Source organism: Electrophorus electricus, chromosome 2, assembly GCF_013358815.1.
Source record: "Electrophorus electricus isolate fEleEle1 chromosome 2, fEleEle1.pri, whole genome shotgun sequence".
Lineage (NCBI taxonomy): Eukaryota > Metazoa > Chordata > Actinopteri > Gymnotiformes > Gymnotidae > Electrophorus > Electrophorus electricus.
This window is the reverse complement of record NC_049536.1, coordinates 6,603,517-6,625,781: the sequence shown is the minus strand read 5'-3', so window position 1 is coordinate 6,625,781 and position 22,265 is coordinate 6,603,517. Positions and strand designations below refer to the sequence as shown.

The window sequence follows — 22,265 nt, the reverse complement described above, 5'->3', positions numbered from 1 at the left end:
CCACTTGCCTCATGTTATCTCATTGAACATTCTCCTCAGACCACTGATTTACTTCATTACATCTGGGTAAGCTACATTTTATTAAACGATACCACGGTTTCCCTTCCTAATTCACCATAAAATCAAAAGTGATAGCAATGATATGTACTTCACTTTCTGTTTTTGACTAATTGTTGTACGGTTGCACACGTGAAGTGAACCCCTGTGACTATACAGTTCGTGTTTTTTTTCAGTGGCCACGGTAGGTGGCTTTTGTATGTGACTCAAGTGTTCTTTAGCTATATAACTTGGCTGCTGAAGTGGTTGCGTTTCTCTCAAGAATGATTTTACGCAGAAGCGCGTTCTGGACTGTAATTGTGCTGTCTCTTACGTCCTGCACAACATGTAAGCATACGTCCCACACAGCAATGTAAAAAACCTAAAAAAAAATAAATATATATATATATATATATATATATATATATATATATATATATATATATATATATATATATATATATATATATATATATATAGATGTAAACAGTATGAAGATAAAATAATGAACATTACGATAACACTCTTTACGTGAAATATAGGATGTTCTATCTTTTTTGACACAGACTCCGGCATTACTTTTGAAGTTCAAAGATATGACGGCTGGTATAATAACCTAGCCTATCATCGTCGTGGGACCACGGGTAACTTGTTGTACAAGGACAATTCTATTGCAGTTCAAATATAGTCATGCACCGAATGAGATAAATTAACCTCAAACGCATTAATTACGCCTGCACAGGTGCGCCGCTCGTGCGCGTTCTACCGGCACGATATTCAGATGGAGCTTATCAGCCTCTTCAGGAACCGCAGCTCCCGAATCCTCGTCGAATCAGTAACGTCGCCATGAGCGGCAAGTCAGGCTTCTTGTCGTATCGGAACCAAACAGTTCTTTCCTCGTTTTTTGGTGAGTGCCACTTTAACTCTTTAAAAATATATACTTAAACTGTTGTTTTACGACACCCACAATATTACCAATCGTTAACGTTTAACGTTAGAACTGTACCGTTCTGATTTGTTTTAGAATGCGAATACTCTCTGAACATTTGACGTCACGATCTGAAACGTTTTCTGTATAGAAAGTTCCGATAACCAAGAAAAACAAGTTGAAACAAAACAAAGAAAGAACAAGAAAAAAAACAACAACAACCAAACAAACAGAAAATGGGAAAACTGGACAAAACGAGAGTTTACAAAATATTTAAAAATATATTTTTTAAAAATTTCTATAACCTGAAAGGAACATTGGGAGAACGTTCTAGAAACATAAAATTGTTAACTGGGGAGGCTATTACGATGGATTGAAAAATAGCACATTTTAGCCTGGTAGAAAGTCCCCATTAACCTACAGTTCACCCAGTGTGAACAGAACAGCCAGGTTTGAGTATGTTTGCTGCTTAAGTTAATAAAGGGGAGCTTGTTTTAATAATATCAAGGTCACAATGCAAGGTGGATATAGTAACACAGATTTACAGATTTACTATTATTATTGTTGTTGTTGTTGTTTTTGTAATGATACAGATTTTGTTTATAAAATATTATCGGCCCTCTCATTATAACAACGTTGCTAACATATATACTGTTTTCCATTAGGTTACCATGTAGTATTAGAAATTGTGGAATCCCGGCGACCTGGTTGCCCTCCAGAGTACATGCACATCCCAGTTTCACCGAATGACCCTGTATTTGGGAACAACTCCACAGAACAAGTCCTGCTTCCTTTCCAGCGTGCACAGTGGGACCATGAAACTGGACAGAGTCCAAACAATCCCCGTACACAGGTAACACAACATATTCTACTTTGTATATTGCATTTGGATTATTAACAAATTGTACTGGTATCCAGAGAGTTTGTGTCCTAATAAAAATTTCCTGAAATTTAACCTACAATCTTTACAGGTGAACCATGTGACAGCTTGGATAGATGGAAGTTCAATATATGGGTCTTCCAGCTCTTGGTGTGATGCACTGAGAATGTTCCAAAGAGGGCTGCTGTCTTCAGGCTCTGACCAGGACATGCCAAAGAAAAGTGACAGCAGCTATTTAATGTGGAGCACGCCAGACCCCTCCACTGGACAGACGGGCTCAGAGGGGCTCTATGGTAAAATAAAGCACATACCACCACTGCAGACATTAGCTCAATAAATTTGTTTTTCTTCAGAGGATGTATTATAGTTTATCACATTTTTAATAGCTGCAGTGTTTTTGGATTCTTATGAAATATTTGACAGTATTCATGCTATGGAGGGTCTTAACACTTATCCATACATGTCTATATTTTTGTTCAGTTCTAAAATTGCATACTTGAAATAGGTATTGAGTGCTCTACAGTCCATTGTGCCTTAGCCCAGATGTGTTGGTAGTTGGAATAAAACAAAACTTTGATGTTTTGAGGCCTATCATTAATTAGTATGAAGTTATGTGTATTAATGCTATTAAATATCTACAATCTATTGGTGCCCTGTTCAAAGTTGGTTCTTGACTTGTGCCCTGTGTTGCCAGGAAAGGCTCCAGCCCCCTGTGACTCTGAATTGGATTGTGGTTTGGAAGATAAATGGATGAATAAATGCTATTAAGTAGCCCCCAGGGTGTTCAAAATGTGTAGAATTTGGGGTTGGTGTGACCTCATTCAGTCAAGAAAACAGATCCAGTCTTCATTATGTCCTAGGATCTGTGGTCCACCTGGTCTTTTATGTTTGTCTGACCTTGCTAAATCCTACCATCAATGACTATGTTGTTGTTGCTCTTTTCAGATGTTATTCGTTATTTAAACCACAGAGGCTGTGGTATAAAGTGGTATAAAGTATGTCTCAATGAAGCAAGGCCACTGAAAACTGTCTAATTAGCTAAAGACAAGCCAAGGCAGCTGGCAGAAGTAAACATTCACTGTCCTAAGGGAACACGTAGCATTTGTGCAATTTTGACTTAATCAGCATCATGTCCTTCATACGTTAAAAGACGTTTACACTTTCAATTTGTATATAAAAAGTCAGTAATGTTTAAAAAAAAATTAATAAGCTTTTTTCTTACGGGTGTGATGACAGACCAGTAACCATATAAAATAAACAAAACAGTAGCGAGGTAGTTAACCATTCATAGTGTGTACTGATGCCGTTTTGTCACTACAGAATTTGGGAATGCCTGGGCCAATGAGAACATCTTCACAGTCGCTGAGGGGATTATTTGGTTTCGCTACCATAATTACCTTGCCTCTCGTCTGTACAAGGAACACCCGTCATGGTCAGATGAGGAGCTTTTCCAAAATGCCAGGAAGAGGGTTATTGCCACATTCCAGGTAGAGAGAAAAGTCCTCTGTTATTTAAAAACCACATAGGCTAGATAGAGGTGCCAATTTGGTAGAGTATCTCCACCTGGACAGTTGCCTCATGCAATTTCTGCACAGGGCTTAAGATGCCTTTGTTTCAACTGCAGGCCATTCACAGGTTATAAAAAATATTGTCTAAGGTAGGAGTCAGTAATGCCGGTTATTTATGCTTTATATGTCCTTTTTTCTGTTTGATATATTTATGTGATTTATCTGTATATAAAACACCAAATTTTTAAATCTGTTTAAATCTGTCAGAATATTGCATTCTATGAGTGGCTACCTGCATACCTAGGAGTCTCAGTGCCTCCATATCCAGGTGAGAGTTTGTGTATGTGTGTTTGTGTGTGTAGTGACCTGGCATGCTCTAGTTACCTGTGGTTTAGTGAGATACCACTTGAGGCTCTATTTAATGGGCTCAGTGGGCTTTGTCTACGTCAGTGCAGGTTAACACAAGCCAGGTATCTAATTTCTGCTGATTGAGCTGTTTTGCCTAGATCATTCTACCTGCAGGTTTAACACATGAAAAAGTCTTATACGTTGTCTCAGATTTTTGACTTAATTTTTACTTCATTTCAAATTAAAATACTTTCAGTGGCAGTGCCTTTGCAAAAGATATAGGGCATGTGCGAATGCTTGACAAAAAGCCTATATAATGTGCTTTATATGCTGTTGTCTTTTTTAACTGGTTTTTTTTTTTAATCATGTCATTTCTTTTCAAATCACAACTGATACAGTATTTTTGGAAAATTTGTGGTGGATTCTGAACTGTTTTTGAACATCATCCCCAGGCTATCAGAAATATGTGGACCCAGGGATTTCTTCAGAGTTCCAGGCTGCAGCTATAAGGTTTGGATTGACTCTAGTCCCTCCTGGTGTCTATATGAGGTAAATGCTTATAATCATACTTATCAAAACGGGATTCATTTATTTATTTATCAAAGTGAAAACCACATTGTTCCACATATGCATATAACATGCACATAACATTTTAGGACTTCTTAGGTATTCTTAGTGCTCTTTGCAACATTTCTAAACTAATATTTGTAATGAGGAAATATTAAGCAGTAAATTTACTTCCTTTTTTGTGTTTACACAAAAAGCTTTTTATCACTTTGTTGCACTGCTGTCATTCATTATGTAATGCTGTTATTGCATACAGGAATTTGCAATATAAGCCAAGAGTGATTTTGACTTGTTTCAGAAATAGGACTTGTCACTACAGGAGTGTTGTGAACTCAGATGGAAGCACATCCCCAGCATTACGCTTGTGCAATAGTTTCTGGAACAGAAATGTGAGTCAAGATATTGATGTACTGATTCAATAAATAGCTTTGTGTGGGTGTTACAATAATCTTTATTAAAGTCCACATGTATTTGGAAAAGAATGACCAAGAAGGATTTAAAGGATTTAAACCTGGTTTCTTGCCCTAGAACACAAATCTAAAATCTGGCCAGGATGTGGATGATCTGATCATGGGCATGGCTTCCCAAATAGCAGAGAGAGAGGACAACATCATTGTTGAGGATTTAAGAGGTTGCTATTGCTTTCTTGTTGCTCTTGGAATGTTCTCCTATAGATATGCTTTTTAAAATGTTGTCATAAATACACATTTTTTTTCCTCTGTGTTTAGACTACATGTATGGCCCATTGCAGTTCTCACGTTCTGATGCAGTCGCCCTGACCATTCAGAGAGGGCGAGACTTTGGGCTGCCAAGCTATAACCAGGTCAGAGAAGCCCTCAACCTGCCACCAGTCCAGGCCTGGGGAGACATAAATCCCAAATTTAACCAGACCAATCCAAAGGTAATGTCTGTAAATACAGCAGATAAAGCGGTACATTCCTTTATAGAACAGGACATTCAGTCACAAAAAATCTCTATTTTACTTCTCTCTGGCATCCATTCTGGGACTGCTGTTTTTGCTCCAGTTGTTTAAGAAGTTGTCTGAGCTGTATGAAGGCGACATCTCCAGACTGGAGCTGTTTGTAGGGTGTCTGCTGGAATCAGACCAGGGACCAGGCCCAGTGGCCTCTGCAATTATCCTGGACCAGTTTGAACGCATCAGAAATGCAGACCGATTCTGGTTTGAAAATAAGCTAAATGGGTAAAACATTGTCCACATATCATATGTCTCCTTAATAATATCTACATAAATAATATTAATAAAGAATTACAATGTTTAATATAATCACATTTTATTAATGAAAAGCATTTTAAAAATCCAAGCATTCATTATCATTGTTTTATCTTTGTTAATATCTTTCTTCCCTGAAAATACATGGGCTTTGGGTGCTGTTATTATAGTTTATTCACAGTAGAGGAGATCCAAGATATCCGGAACATCACATACCATGATATCCTTCTCACTGTCACAAGTGCCGAAAGTGGAGATATTCAAGAGAATGTGTTCTTCTGGTTAAACGGTATTATGGATTCCATAACTTACATGCAGTCTACCACTGGTCTTTCTATGTGGCTGATTCACATGTGTATATCAATAATGATAATTTTAATCTATATAGTGCTTTTCTCATACTCAAAGTTGCTCTACAAAGACATCTTTAAGTGACAAAATGCTATTTTAACCTGAATCTTGCTTATTTTCAACAGGGGATCCTTGTCCCCAGCCTCAACCAATCACATCCTCTGTTCTTCAGCCCTGCACTAAAGCTCCTTCTATCAGTTACTTTGACACTAGCAGCAAAGCTGGCTATGGCATTTCAGTGATCGGCCTTTCCATATTTCCTATAGGTTAGTATGACTGCATATTTATTGATTTAGGAGCAGAATGTTTTTGGGTTGTTTTTTTTTGATACTTGAAACTTTGATGTGTATCACCTTTACACACACGCAAATGTTCAAAAATAGTGTTTAAAGGACATTTTCTTCCATTCCGAAACTTCAGCAGTGAGCTTCCTCGCGGCTTGCATGGTGGCCTACATCCGAGCTGCCAAGTACAGAAGGTTCCTGAAAAGAACCAGAGGCCCTACCCAAGATAAAGAACCAGCTAATGGAATCACAGGTCATTTGAACCATCCACATTGCCAGTGTTTGATACTGTACTAATGGAGGTGTCACAGAAGGTAATAATCTCCATGTGTACTTTATTTGCATAGCCTGTGAGTGGCAGGGGCACTCAGGGCTCCCTCGTCAGGTCAATCTGGTGATCGATGAAAAGAAAAGACTCCAGATTTATGGTCAAAATGGATCTCCTATGCGGTGTCATAAATTGGGCACCCAGGACCACCTGGAAGTGCTGCTGTCCAATGATCGCCAGAAGCGTGCCCTACTTTTGAAAATTCCTAAAGAGTATGATCTGGTAGGAAATAATATTTAATATGCTGAAACGGGAGGCTGATTGTTATAGTTTGTTATAGATTGTTATAGTGCAGTCATAGAGCACTTAGATGAAGGTCAACATCATTGTGAAATTCGTTTTGTATGATACCATACATTTATCTTCAATAATGAAAATTAAAATGTTCCTCTCTATAGGTCAGGTTTCTCTAAAGTATCTATCCTGTGTGTTCAGGTGTTGTTTTTTGAGGACAATGTGCAGAGGTCAGAATTTGTGAGTTACCTGAACTCTGACCAGGAAGGAGTGACACAGTGCTTAACAGTGACAGAGATGAGTGAGAGGGAACTGCTGAAGGAAGCTGTGACCAAGGAACAGCGAGCTCAGATAGTGGAGACCTTCTTCAGGCATGCATTTGCAAAGGTATGAGTTGAATAACTGATATAATCTATAATCATCTAGTTTCTTTTGTGCTGTGTTACTAAGGAATGACATTTGAAGTAGCCCATTAGACTACTTAACACATGCTAATATCTTTAACCTTTTGCTTTTTTGATTTATGGCCATACAGTTTGGTAATTGGGTATGCAGTCAGACTGTTCAATATCTTAAACTTCTTAATTGACCCCAGATCCTCGATATTGATAAAAATGATGCTGGAGACCTGAGCTGTGTGTCCTCTAAGAGAACCAGAGAGGCTCTACAATGTGAGCTCACAGGAGCTGAATTTGCTCATGCTCTGGGACTGAGACCTGACTCACTTTTTGTGGAGTCCATGTTTTCTCTGGCAGATAAGGATGGCAACGGATACCTCTCATTTCAAGAGTTTCTTGATGTTGTCATCATCTTCATGAAAGGTCAAAATATGAAGATTTTACTGATTTTAATTAGACAACAAGATAATTTGGTCATTAGATACCACATCCATTATCTTTGGTTTCTGAATAATAACTCTGTCTCTTAATTATGTTGTGGGCCTGAAATTTAGGAACCCCAGAGGAGAAGTCCAAGCTCCTATTCTCCATGCATGACATTAGAGAAAATGGCATCCTGTCTAAGCAGGAGTTTTGTTCTTTACTCAGGTTGGCTCTGATGTATGTCATTTACACTAAGTGTTACTAAATATTAACTCAATGAATCAGCTATATCAGCTATATCATTCATATATGAATGTCGTGGTAGTGAGAATTAGGTGAAAAGTGTAAACAGTATGTCCTTGGAATTGGCGTAAATATGATAATGTAGATGATGTGTATCTAAAAACTGATTCTAAAGGTTCTTTTATGACACACAGATCTCTCTTGGAGCTCTCTGGTAATGTTTTGTCTAAAAGCCAGGCTGAGGATGCTATAGCATCTATGATTCAGGCTGCAGGCTTTGATAATAAAGATAATATCACATGGGAAGACTTTCACCTCTTACTGCAAGACTATGAGAATGTCCTCCAGTTTGCACAACTTACCATCAAAGGTGAGATGACGACTTATCTGTCTTTTATTCATTCTTTCTGTGTGGCGATCATTCTCTATCACAACAGCATATAATGCCATAAATATCTTTTACAAACATAAAAGCCATCAGCTGTCTCCAAGCCATTTGCTTCATGTCAGGCTCCATTTGTGCCCTTTTTTAAAAATGCACTTTTTAAAAAAATATTGCAGTTTTACTATGTTTCCTCACCATCATACAAAATACGTTTTCAAATGTTATGTGACTTTTATGTGCTGCCACAGTTCTTGAGATTTCTCATTTCATCATTGTTAATTAGCAAAGTGCATTTGGAAACATTCAATTGTGTCATGCAACTGTGTGAACAGTCAGCTGGGAATCCATCATTATTTTTTACTATTGAGGAATCTCATTCCTGGCACTTAGGCTTATACCTGCTGCACTAAAGAGCAGAAGTTTTAATGTCTGCAATACTGGGTTATGCTAAATTTATAAATTTATATCATTTATGCTAACTCCTGTGATTTTGTCGCATACCTGCAGGATTGGAGTCACACAGCAAGAACAGGCTGAACCAACAGCATCGTGTTTCTTTTATTGTCACAGATAAAAAATCTGGGTAAGTGTTTTAGGAGGCTATGTGACTTTGCCTCAAAGCCTAATTGCAATACCACTTATTTTTTAATCTATGAAAATAAATCAGGGGTGGCACTTTCATTTACAGTTCTTCCTTTGAGAGGAATGCAGACTTTATGTACAGCTGCCCTGGGGACGATGGTCACGAACTACGCCAAAGAAAAAAGTAAGGTCTAACTTGTGACTTATGCATGATTGCAATGATCTAATTTAAGGCATATATGTCCAGCAAATGTCATCCAAAAGACCAAAGACATTAGGGTTATTAAAGATTCCAAATGTGTTGGGTATAGCTCTACTGCTGTATTGTTGTCTTATCTTATCCAGTGTGGCATTTGAATGTGTTGCATGTCCAGATGCCATGTATGATTATCACGTTCTCATACATAAGGCTTGACTTAAGCTACAGTGATCCCTGTTATTTGCAGATTACTGTTATGTGACACCATGTGTGTTCATGGTCTTGATGTAATAAGATGACATGGTGTCTGCCAAATTTTACTATGAATTAGATAATGTTTTAAACTAGGCATATATTGCTAAAAGCCACAATGGTGGAATGTGGCCTTGCTTGTAGTAAGTTTATAATCACATGAGAGAATACTCATTGCCCTTTCCAGGTTGGGACCCTGCAGCCCCAAGGTGTATGTGAAACCCCAGAGAAAGCATTATATCAGGAGCCCTGTGCAACAGAAGATCCAACAGTTTAAACGCTTTGTAGAAAATTATCGTCGCCATATTGTGTGCCTTGTTATCATTTATGGCATCACTGCTGGTCTGGCTCTGGAAAGATCCTATTGTGAGTTCTTTCATATTTTAATTTTCATCTTTATGCACCCTTGGGCCTACCTTTACCTAATTTAAGTACTTTCACTGTGCTCTGCATGAGTACACTAAGCTAAATTTGTATTGCACTAATTATACAATTAACTTGTGATTGCTAAGTGAATTGGTTTTAAGAACATGATGTTGAGCTAAAACACCACACAAATCACTGGTCCCTGTGTGTAGTTTATGGTTTACAGGCTGGTTCATCAGGAATCCCACAAACCTCCATAGTGGGAATCATAGTGTCCCGCAGCTCTGCTGCTGCCATCTGCTTCCTGTTTCCTTATATGCTGCTCACAGTATGTCGCAACCTGATAACCATGTGCAGGGAGACCTTGCTCAACAGATATATTCCCTTTGACTCTGCCATAGACCTCCATCGTCTCATGGCAATGACAGCTCTCGTCCTCACAGGTCAGAAAATTGTGATTGAACTGCTTGTTATGCTGACAGCTGCCCCTTTCTTCTTAAACCATTGTTGGTTTAACCTTCATGTCACATTTTATGTATGGATTTGTTGCAAATCACCATACGAGTGTCCATTCAGATGTTCAAGCAGAGTGTTTTAAAATAAAAACATTGAGACTGGGGCTGCTGCAAACATGCTTTTTCAGAGGAACATAACAGTTTCGTTTGCACTGCAACTGTAAAGTGATCTCATGCACAAGGTTTCAGATTCACATTGTTTCTATCTGCTGTGACTAATATGGATACAGTTCATAAATCTGCTGTGCAATAATTCCTGAATCACTGTGTAGGACTGTTTTTTCTTGTGATTTGTAGGTCATACTGACCTTAGTCTAACCTTTGCCTCCTTAACCTACAGTTGTTCACAGTTTGGGTCATGTGGTCAATATTTACATCTTCTGTGTCAGTGACCTCAGCATCCTTGCCTGCTTGTTTCCCAGAGTGTTTTCCAATAATGGGTAATATGTCAATACCATTGATCAAATAGCCTTATAACAGTCTTATAACTTTAATCCTTTATTGTTAGAAAGAGCCCTATCTCAGATCACATGTGCATATGTGCACTTATAGGTCAGAGCTACCACAGAAATGGACCTTCTGGTTTTTTCAAACAGTGCCAGGTAGGAAGCATATGTCGTCTCAATAATATTCTGAGTCTGAGAACAACATAATGGTACTTACAGGGTTTTTGGGTGTTTTATGTGTGTCTCTTCCTCTCTCTCAAAGGCGTCACAGGGATCATTCTGCTCATCATCTTAGCCTTTATGTATGTCTTTGCCTCACACTACTTCAGGCGACTCAGTTTCAGAGGGTTCTGGATCACACATTACCTCTATGTATTCATGTATGCTCTGGTGAGTATGAAGCACTAAGATAATATCTAGGTAGCAAGAAATAGCGGTGTGACCATTAGCTAATTACTCTCTCTCCTCACTCCTCTCTCTTCTCTGCCTTCTCCATGCAGACAATGATCCATGGCAGCTTTGCTCTCCTCCAGGAGCCGCGTTTCCACATCTACCTGATCCCCCCTGCCCTCCTCTTTCTCCTGGACAAGCTCATCAGCCTCAGCAGGAAAAAGGTGGAGATTCCTGTGTTGAAAGCTGAGCTGCTGCCCTCAGGTACACACCGCGGCACCGGGCTCTGTACCCGAGTCTGCTGTTTCCTCCGTAAATCTTGGAAGTCACAGTCTTCAGTTACATGCTTGTTATTTGTCATCTCCATCAGTTGCAGATGTGATGTCAGTATCAGTAACTTGCTCTGTACAATGACAGTCTCTTCCATAAGTGTAGCCTATTTCTCCCATGGCAGGAGTGACCTACCTGGAGTTTAAACGACCCCAAGGCTTTACCTACCGTTCAGGGCAGTGGGTACGGGTGGCCTGCCTGGAACTGGGCACAGATGAGTACCACCCTTTCACTTTGACCTCAGCACCCAATGAGGAGACCCTCAGCCTGCACATTCGTGCTGTGGGCCCATGGACCAGCAGGCTGCGAGAGGTCTACAACCCAGACAGACGGCACGAGCTGGTGGCATATCCTAAAGTAATGACAGAGCCTTTTACATGCTCTACGTGAAGTCAAAATTATTATTCTGCCTTTATTATTATCTAGTTGACATTTGTGTTTCACACTAGAATACTGCAATTCTGTCATCTGCCATCTTCATGTTTTGCTTGGCTTACTCTTTTTAATCTCCTCATAACTTTTTAATCTCCTCAGATATATCTGGATGGACCCTTTGGGGAGGGCCACCAGGAATGGAAAGACTTTGAGGTGTCTGTTCTAGTGGGAGGGGGCATTGGGGTAACTCCATTTGCTTCTATATTGAAGGATCTGGTGTTCAAGTCTTCAGTAAAACTCAAAGTGCAGTGTAAAAAGGTAAAATTAAGGGGGGGGGGGCATTTAAAGATTTGATGATAAATATATATTTAAGTCAATAAAACACAATTATGTGATTTCTAAACATCTAATAAGCATTTAACATGTTCTATAGGATTGTATGTACTGTTGATATTATTAGAAAACTGTAGTTATTGTTATTGCTATTATGCGTTCAGGTATACTTTATCTGGGTCACACGGACCCAGCGTCAGTTTGAGTGGGTGTCTGATATCATTAGACAAGTTGAAGAGATGGATGCCCGGGAGCTTGTGTCTGTGCACATCTATATCACTCAGCTGGCAGAGAAGTTTGATCTGCGGACCACCATGCTAGTAAGGGCGTCGGAGCTTTTTCTTCTGCAGACTAACCCTCTCATATTGACAGTTGCTGCTACACATTTAACACAGCTAAGATTATCTGGCATATTCCATCTGGAGTGTTATGTTGGAGAATCAAATGAGGTCCTAATTGTGTTATCTCATCTCAATTAAGACAACAACTGAGACCAACTTGAATAAATTAGTAACCTGAGCTCTTAATTTAACACATTATTATATACTGTAGCTGAACAAATGAAAGGCAGCTACTTTATTGCTGTATTGATTTCTCTGTCTCCTCAGTATGTATGTGAGCGCCACTTCCAGAAAGTGTGGAATAGGAGTCTCTTTACTGGTCTGCGTTCTGTCACACACTTTGGTCGCCCACCGTTTTTGGCTTTCTTCAACTCACTGCAAGAAGTTCATCCTGAGGTCTCACCAGTCTCATGCACCACACCCAACTGTGTCAACTATTTTCTGTATATTTTCTGAACCTTTTCCAGTCTGAGTATAGCTCTCTTCATTAAGATATCTCAGTAGGAAAGCCGCCTTCACCAGATTAGATAAACGTTATTCATAACAGATCAGATAAACACTGATGAATCAGTTACATATTATAACTCTAAATAGTTTTAGATACTCTCATTTCAAATATTTACCCACTTCATTTAGGTTTTTTATCCTTTTATATTGGTTTATGTCAGCTCCAGATACCTAACTGTATCCTGATGACAAGAATGTATGTTAATATTTCACAACCTAATTAGAATAATAATGTTCTCTACTAAACCACATCTGCTAATATAAACTTTCCCCTTACCCATAACTATTTTATTTAATTATTTTCCTAAGGTTCGAAAGATAGGAGTGTTCAGCTGTGGTCCTCCTGGTCTGACAAAGAATGTGGAGAAAGCCTGCCAGCAGATGAACAAACGTGATCAAGCACACTTCATCCATCATTTTGAAAACTTCTAGTCTGATTGTTAATTTTATCAAAATTAAATGAAGGGATTTATTAGCTATACATTTGTGTGTCATTGTGAGACACCTACATGTGTAAAGGTGATTTGTTTTTGGTAGTATTAAAAAATTATCTGTCCATATCTTGTTCCCTTGTAATAAAGATATGTAAGGATATTTTCCATGAATTCATTCATGCACAATGCTGAGAAGGCTGTTAAAAATATTATATAATATATAATGTAATACTTTTAACTGCTGAACATGATAGATTATAGGTTACTGTTACAAATATGCTATTTAAGGTAGATACACATTGCATGATGAAATTATTACCAAAAAATAATAATGATCTTACTATTGAGACATTCTCAACTAGATATTCTTTCTTTAAATACTTTAAATACTTTCTTTAAATACTTTAGCTGAATAAACTCAATAACTTCCCATAAGAAAATATGTAATATATAAGCATTTTTAGTGTTCGAAAATGGTTTGCATAATAAATTACAGAATGCCATGCTAGCTTACAAAAGTTACTAGTTATGATATATCCACATATAATTTGGGTTTAATGTTCCATCAAGACTGTACTGGTCTCTGGACTTTCCAAAATGACCATTCAACAGCTAAAGCTTATTCAAAATGCTGCCGTGAGAGTTTTAACCGGGACAATGAACAGAAAATATTAGTCCAGTTTTTAAACTCTCTACACTAGCTTTCAGTTAGTTATAGACTATATTTTATAGCACCCCTACTAGTCTATAAATTATTCAATGTACTAGGCCCAAAATAAATTTGTTTTTTTCTGATGAGTATAAACCCAGTAGTTCACTTAGATCAATGGATACAGGTCAGTTAGTAGAGTCCCTAGCATTTAGATGTTATGTAATATGCAGTTACCTTCCAGAAAGACTTAAAAGTGCCCCAGGTGAAGCTATTTGTAACATTTTAATAACATTTATGTTTTCTTGAGCATGCAATTGAGCTCAAAGACTTGCATTTTGTTTATGCTGCACTTTATTTTAACATAGCCTTATAATTAAGCTTATAATCTAATTTTTAATGTTATTTTGTAATATCATTCTTATCTTTTTATTTCATTCATTATTTCTTTTCTTTTTTTTCATCTGTCTCCTAGCTGAAGCACCTTCAGTGACGTCTGATTATGAAAATGTGCTATAAATAAAAAGCCTTAAAGTACAAATTACATCAATATTATATCAAATCAAGTATCAATAAAATCAATCAAAAACATTTCAGTGTCATGTTCAAATCAAACTTATAAGATATCCTCAGAAATGATAGTATACCGTAAAGACAACTGCATTTTCTTTTAATGCATACATACATTTTTTAAGAACTTTGCTGTCATTTAACTATTTGTGTTTAATATCTGTGTAATATCTGTGTGTTTAATTAATTCCTATTGACAAAACAAGAGAGATTTAAAAAAAGATTTGCTGTTCTGAAAAAAATGCTAATTTGATGAGAAGAAACAGTTTGCTGCCAACTACATGAACAAGACAATGCTCTTTTTACATAAATGACCCAAATTGAGACATTAGAAAGTGTCTCTGTCATGCAACGCCTCGCCCCCCACGAGTCACGTGGTACGGACTGCCACGTCCAGGGGGGTTCACTTGTTTGTAGCCAGACCCGCGTGATGGCACGCACTTGTACAGGGTTTATCATTAATTGTTTGTCAGTCTATTTAAACCCCCCTTAGTGCATACCTCACTGTTGGTCATTGTTTCTTAGCGTCTGAGTATAATGTCAATATCCATTTGTGTCTAGCCTGTGTTAATGTTACAGTCTTTATCGTTAACGTTAAGTGGGTTTTGATGTACACTGTTAATGTTATTTACATTTATAATTACATTTACGGCATTTAGCAGATGCTCTTATCCAGAGCGACTTACAAAAGTGCTTTGTCATTTACTCATAGAATATATCCAAGTACAGTATAGTAGGTTAGAATTAAACATACCAATGAACTAGAATACAGGGATGAATGCTGATACCTAGAAGTGCAAAATACATAAGGTCTATCTTAAACAATGATAAGTGCTATAAACAATAAGTGCTAGAGTTTGTTAAACAACATAAACAATGCCCTACAATAAGTACTAAATTAGTCAGTCAATATTGGAGCAGTGTCAGTTTTCCTTTAAATATTCTGCAAATAGGTGGGTCTTCAGTCTGCATTTGAAGACTGCAAGGGACTCTGCTGTCCAGACAGCACGTGGGAGTTCATTCCACCATCTTGGAGCCAGGACAGAAAATAGTCTCAATGCTTGTCGTCCATGAAACCTGAAGCAAGGTATTTCAAGCCAAGCCATACTTGAGGTTCGAAGTACTTGAGGTACGGATCGGGCTTTGACCATTGACCTCATGTATGAAGGGGCTGGTCCATTTTTGGCTTTGTAGGCAAGCATCAAGGTTTTAAATTTGATGCGTGCAGTTACAGGGAGCCAATGAAGGGAGCGCAGCAGTGGAGTAACATGTATGAACTACGGAAGATTGATGCTGCTGCATTCTGGACAAGTAGAGGTTTGGCCAGCAAGTAGCGAGTTGCAGTAGTCTAGCTTCAAGATCACAAGTGACTGCACAAGCACCTGGGTAGCTTCCTGCAAAAGAAAGAGTCGAATCCTTCATATGTTACAAAGGAGGAATCTGCAAGACCAGGTTAGATTAGAAACTTGAGTTGAGAATGACAACTGGTTGTCCAAAGTTACACCCAGGCTATGGGCAGCTTTGGATGGTGATACCAGGGAGTTCTCAAAGGAAACAGTGAGGTCATGGTAAGGGTAGGGAGTACCTGGGATGAACAGAAGCTCGGTTTTACTGGGGTTGAGCTTCAAGTGGTGGGCTTTCATCCATGATGCGATGTCAGTCAAGCATGCCGAGATACGTCTGGAGACCTGCGTGTCAGAGGGTGGAAAAGAAAGAAATAATTGAGTGTCATCAGCATAGCAGTGGTAGGAGAAACCATGAGAAGATATTACATCACCAAGAGAATGAATATACAAAGAGAAGAGAAGGGGGCCCAATACTGAGCCTTGTGGAACACCAGTGGAGAGTCTTCATGGTTTGGATGTGGATCCTCTCCATGTCACCTGATAGGACCGTCCATCCAGATAGGACTGAAACCATCTCCAAGCAGAGTTATGAGTGAGTGCCACCATTGATTTTTATGTTCCATGTTATTAAATGTTTCACAAAGTCTGTGCATCCTGTTCTGCACCCTGCAGTAATCGAGCAATCATTACAGTCTCAAAATCTAAGATTGTAAAATCATCTGAAGGCTTTTCAGATGATTTTGGAGTCTGTCTGTGGAAATCTTTGCCCACTGAGTCAAAATTGTACTTGTGAGGCCCAGCACTGATGTTGGACAAGAAGGCCCGGCTTGCAATTGACATTCCAGTTGATGCCAAATGTATTCATTGAGGTTGAGGTCAAGGTTATCTGCAGGTTCTCAACTCCATATTTGGCAAACCATTTTTATGGGCCTGCCTTTGTACATACAGGGGTACAGTCATGCTGGGACAGGAAAGTCCCTTCCCCAAACAGCTGTAACAAAGTTGGAAATAAATAATTATCTAAAATGACTTTATATGATGTAGTACTAACTTTACTCTTCACTGGAATCTATGGGACCTAGCCCAAACACTCAAAAACAGCATCAGTCCATTATCCCTGCTCCTCTTAGACCTTAGCACCTCTTAGCAGTTGGATACTATAGATCACAATGTGCCACCATTAGACATAATTGTTCATAAGCATGGCATAAGCTTCCATTGTAATGCACATAACGCTCAGATATGTATATCTGCCAATTTCTGATGATACCCATACACTTAACACAATTGAGGACTGCATAAAGGAAAACAACTAGATAACAACTAGCTTTCTCCTTTAGAATTGCAATAAGACTAAGGTGGTACTGCTTGGACTCAAGGCTGCAAGAGGTCAATGATCCAATATTCTTCTATATTTTGATGGCTTTTCAGTAACACACAAAACTGCTGTTATTATTGACTCTGATCTATCATTTGCCTTTTTAAATTGACATTATTAAGAAAAATTCAATACATACACTTCATCACCAAAACATAATATATAATTTGGCGCTCACATAATGCGACTAAAACTGCCCTTTTCCATTTAAACTGAGACATATACTTTCCTGATCCACACTTTAATTTAATCAAAATTGGATTATTGTAATTGTCTTCTAATTGGATGCACTAAAAATATATCAAATAAACTTGTATAGAATGCAGCAGCCAGTCCTTACAAGAGCAAGAAAGTCTTATTAGTGTTGTTCTTTCAGATCTGCTCTGGCTTCCAGTTAAATTTTGAACTGACTTTAAAATACTCCTGTTGATGTATAAAGTGCTAAATGGTCTGGCCCAATTATGTGAATGAACTCATTGTATGTTATAACCCACCTTGCTGACTGCATTCTTAAAATACAGGGTTTCTCTTGGTTCCTATAATTAGTAAGATTACAGCTGGTGGAAGAGCCTTTTCATATGAAGTCCCTCAGTTATGGAATAGCCTTCCAGATTTAATTTGGGACTCAGACACACTTGCATTTTTTAAAATCAAGGCTAATGACAGAGTTTTCTGCTAATCTGGGGTGTTGATGCTCTCGTCCAGCCATTTCATGCATTCACTCAGGTTTGTGATGATGATGTGGGCGGAATGCAGTGTTTCAGAGAGCCCTCATGACTGTGCTCACCTTTGGCCCTCAATTTTAGTAGTTTTAGTTTAGTTTAGTGGCTGCTACAAATAAATCTGCTGGAGTTGCATTCTCACCACTGGCATGTCTACTGAATATGGACTGTTTGTATGTTGTTCATCTTTACAGAGCTATCTTTAAGACTTGTTTCTGTTTTATTTTCATGTTGCTGCAGAGACAATGCCAACACTAGTCTGGACTTGCTCATCAATAACAAAACATCTAAGATGATGCCAGAAAATGTCCCAGTGCTGCCAGTAGATGAACTGATGCTGCCATTCCATCCACCCACCCCATCTACTCTAATCGAAGTAGATACAGCTCAGCCATTCTAGTACCTGAGACTCCCACATCTATACATAAGTGGCTATTTATACTAAACATAATGTAATAAAGCATGGACTGTTTATTAGCTGAACTGCCCAAGGAGGATTGATTTCCTCTTAAGTCTTGGTCGTCCAAAGATTTCTTCCTCCACAAAGGTTTCTTCGTCTGTAGTGAGTGATGCAACAGCACATAAGAAAATTTTATACACTAACACTTGGTGGTCTTGTTCTGTGAGTTTGTATGATCTTCCTTTTCATAGAGCAAATCATATACAATACAACCCATTCAACTGCCAGTATTTGTTTATGAAAATTTCATCACTGTGTCCTTGATATGCACACCTGTAATCTGTACTTTCAAACTCAGTAATCAGGAGGGCTAGCCACATGTCCAATATTGTGACATCTTGGAACACTCTTAAGGCTATGACACATGCTCGCTCTATGTGCTTTTGGAATACAAAGAAAAGTATTCTTCCTCTTGTGTTCCTCGAAAACAGGGCGTATTCTGTTGCCTAATGTTTGCAATTGTCTGGGCTTCTGTGATATTATGTTATATATTGCAGTGATAACATGCTTTTAGTGTGCACTAGGCAGCATCTAAACTAAAAATGTAAAAATGAACAAGGAAGCAAAAAAGACTCACACCTAGTAAGACTGTCAAAGAATTAACCCCGGAGTCATTTATTGTGGCTCAACACCATGATACGCAATATTATGTTATTGATTCTTGTTTTTGCAAATGACTTGATTTATTCAATTACTTGATTTATTCAGTTTACTGCAAACTGTTTTTAGATTCTTTTGTCAGATGTTTATATGGTATAGTGAAGTAAAATTATAAGAAGTATGCTGACCCTTCATTTTTAAGACTTCTGCAATTCATCTTGGCATGCTGGATATCAGCTTCTGGGCAAAATCTTGACTCATGGCAATCCATTCTTGCCTAATCAGTGCTTGGAGTTTATCACAGTTTCTGTGTTTTTGTTTGTCCACCCTCTTTTTGAGGATTGACCACAGGCTCTCAATGGGGAGTTTTTTGGCCATGGACCCAAAATTTCACTTTTCCCTTGTGACATGGTGCTCCGTCATGCTGGAAAAAGCATTGTTCATCACCAATTGGCTCCTGGACCGTTGGGAGAAGTTGCTCTTGGAGGATGTTATGATACCACTCTTTATTCATGGCACTCCCTTGCATGAGAAGCAACCCTACACACACATGGTCTCAAGATGCCTCACTGTTGGCATGACACAGGACTCATAGTAGCGCTTACCTTTTCTTCTCCGGACAATCATTGGTCCAGATGTCCCGAACAGTCTGAAGGGGGCTTCATCAGAGAAAATAACTTTACTCCAGTCCTCTGCAGTCCAGCCCCTATACTTCCTGCAGCATGCCAGTTTGTCCTGGATGGGTTTTTTTTTTTTTTTGGAGAGAAGTGACTTCTTTGCTGCCCTTCTTGACATCAAGCCATCTTCCAAAAGCCTTCGCCTTATCTCTATCAGCAAAAAACAAAACAAAACAAAACAATGGGTCTGCGAATCTTAAATTTAGATCACTGATAATGAGTGTGATGAGTGAATGAGTGTGATGAGTGTATCAGACTACACAGGGTGAAGTTCCTTATCAAGGCATTCTAGGAAGGTTTACCATGAATTAAAACATTAAAATAAGTTTCATACTTCATGAACTTAATAATGGAAAAAGATAAAGGACCTGTCTTTGCAACATGCAGATTATCAGGAGCATATAATTAATAACTAAGACAGGTATTTTAATTATATTCTACCTACAGACTCTATTCAATAATGCAACTGGTTCATACTTGACTACCAATAAACATAATTAGAAACAGTTATATCCTGCCAGCAGTAAGGAATGTTAAAGATTAAAGGAGACAGATATTGTAGGTTGTTACTCAATTGTAACACAGAGACAGGGAATAGAAAAGGAACGGGAAGGCGATCACACTTTCCTGGCAGTACAGTGCTGAGGCACTTGCCACCATCCAAGAACCAGTCCTTCCTCCTTCTTGCTTCATAGGAGCCATCATCTTGGACCTGGACCATGATATCACCATGACAAACCTTCACACCCACTGTACATTGGATCAGATGTCATGCATGCCACATGCTGGTAAGCTGCTCCCCCTCCCTAAATCACATCGTCCCTGGTCTCACCTGGCTAATGCTTTCTTAATACGACCTTCCTGCCTCCAAGGAGAACACAGCCATCCTCATAGTCATCAATTGCTTTTCCAAGATGGCCTGGTTCATCCATCTCCTGTTGCTACCCACCATGTTTTCAACAGCAGACCTGCTCTCCCATAAAGCCTTCCATCATTTCAGGCTGCCTGAGGGCATTGTGCTAGACTGGGGGTTCAGTTCACCTCTTGGGGATGAGAGTTCCTAGGGAAAGTCAACGTTATGGTGAGCCTCAGCTCAGGCTACCACCCTCAGGCTTATGGGCAGGTGAAGAGAGTTAACCAAGAACTGGGGAAGCTTCTGCACTCATACTGCCAGGTGTAACCTGAGGCCTGGTGCTGAGAATGTGGAAAACTCTCTTCACTTTGGTGAATGCTCTGCTGGACTGCCAACTAAGAGAAAGACAATTGCAGTAACTAGTGGACTGGGAGGGGTAAAGTCCAGAATAGAGAAGCTGGATGCCTGATTCCGAAATACTAGAACCCAACCTGGTGGCATCTTTGCATCAAGCACACCTATCAAAACCAGCTTACCATCAACTGCCCATCCCCACTTTTTGAGGGGGGTGTTACTTCATCAAGATGCTCCAGGCACCCTGCCCAAGGGAATTACCTGATTATTAATCACACACACCTGTTCCTCATTTGTTTTCTCCTTATTTTCTTGCCTATTTAAAGCGCACAAGCACACTAACCCAGTGCTGTACATTGCTCGCCAGTCACGCTTTTCTAGACACCCCAAGGATTACTAACTCTGCTGCATCTCTGTGCCAAAGTGGCAGTGATTTCCTGCTGTTCTTTTGTGTAGCCAGCTTGCCGCTGTGCTTTCTTTTGCTTGGATCTTTATTATGGAGAATAAAGATACTCCTTTATTATGGAGAATAAAGATACTCCTTTATTATGGAGAATAAAGATACTCCTTTATTATGGAGAATAAAGATATTCCCTCATTATGGAGAATAAACATACTCCTTTATGATGAAGAATAAAGAAATTCCTTTATTATGGAGAATAAAGATACTCCTTTATTATGGAGAATAAAGATACTCCTTTATTATGAAGAATAAAGATACTCCTTTATTATGGAGTTTAAAGATATTCCCTTATTATGGAGAATAAAGATACTCCTTTATATTTACATTTCACACACGGGATTTAGCAGACGCTCTTATCTAGAGCGACTTACAAAAGTGCTTTGTCATTTACTCATAGAATATATCCAAGTACAGTATAGTAGGTTAGAATTAAACATACCAATGAACTAGAATACTGTAGAATACGGGGATGAATGCTGATATCTAGAAGTGCAAAATACATAAGATCTTAGAATGAAGAATAAAGATACTCCTTTATTATAGAGAATAAAGATACTCCTTTATTATGGAGATTAAAGATATTCCCTTATTATGGAGAATAAAGATATTCCCTTATTATGGAGAATAAAGATACTCCTTTATTATGGAGAATAAAGATACTCCTTTATTATGGAGATTAAAGATATTCCCTTATTATGGAGAATAAAGATACTCCTTTATTATGGAGATTAAAGATACTCCTTTATTATGGAGAATACTCCTTTTTTTATTCCTTGTTCTCTCTATTTAAGTCCCACAGGTGCCCATCTCCAGTACTTTGTATGCGGACCATTGCAGCAGTGTGCTGATCTCTCTGTTTGACTACACTTTTTTTTTTGCCAAGTATTCTACCTGCACTTATATGTGACTTTTTTCATCCTTTTTGCTGTTCATTAAATGCTGTGCCCTGTTTTAACCAATCACATCTTACTCTGTGTCT

General features: G+C 38.5%; 1 protein-coding gene across 1 annotated transcript; it reads left to right on the top strand.

Annotated features, from left to right (window-relative positions):
• Window positions 1-10: 10 nt before the first annotated feature.
• On the top strand, window positions 11-14,362 carry duox (dual oxidase). Its single transcript, XM_035523513.1, has 34 exons — window positions 11-66; window positions 234-384; window positions 603-680; window positions 779-943; window positions 1,630-1,817; window positions 1,936-2,137; window positions 3,165-3,331; window positions 3,620-3,680; window positions 4,153-4,249; window positions 4,566-4,656; window positions 4,796-4,898; window positions 4,996-5,168; window positions 5,293-5,468; window positions 5,669-5,787; window positions 5,975-6,115; window positions 6,270-6,386; window positions 6,481-6,683; window positions 6,897-7,082; window positions 7,291-7,516; window positions 7,648-7,741; window positions 7,954-8,129; window positions 8,652-8,727; window positions 8,833-8,910; window positions 9,365-9,543; window positions 9,756-9,986; window positions 10,399-10,498; window positions 10,611-10,660; window positions 10,767-10,894; window positions 11,005-11,158; window positions 11,349-11,581; window positions 11,759-11,917; window positions 12,097-12,252; window positions 12,541-12,669; window positions 13,090-14,362. Exons 2-34 carry the CDS (start codon window positions 321-323, stop codon window positions 13,210-13,212), a joined length of 4,623 nt encoding a protein of 1,540 aa, XP_035379406.1. The 5' UTR covers window positions 11-66; window positions 234-320; the 3' UTR covers window positions 13,213-14,362.
• The last annotated feature ends 7,903 nt before the right edge of the window (window positions 14,363-22,265 follow it).

Excerpts from the sequence above, each read along its gene's own strand:
- duox (XM_035523513.1), top strand. The coding sequence starts at position 321 with ATGATTTTACGCAGAAGCGCGTTCTGGACTGTAATTGTGCTGTCTCTT. Across the intron at positions 385-602 it reads TCTTACGTCCTGCACAACAT|ACTCCGGCATTACTTTTGAA; the intron begins GTAAGCATACGT and ends TTTTTGACACAG. Across the intron at positions 5,469-5,668 it reads TTTGAAAATAAGCTAAATGG|TTTATTCACAGTAGAGGAGA; the intron begins GTAAAACATTGT and ends CTGTTATTATAG.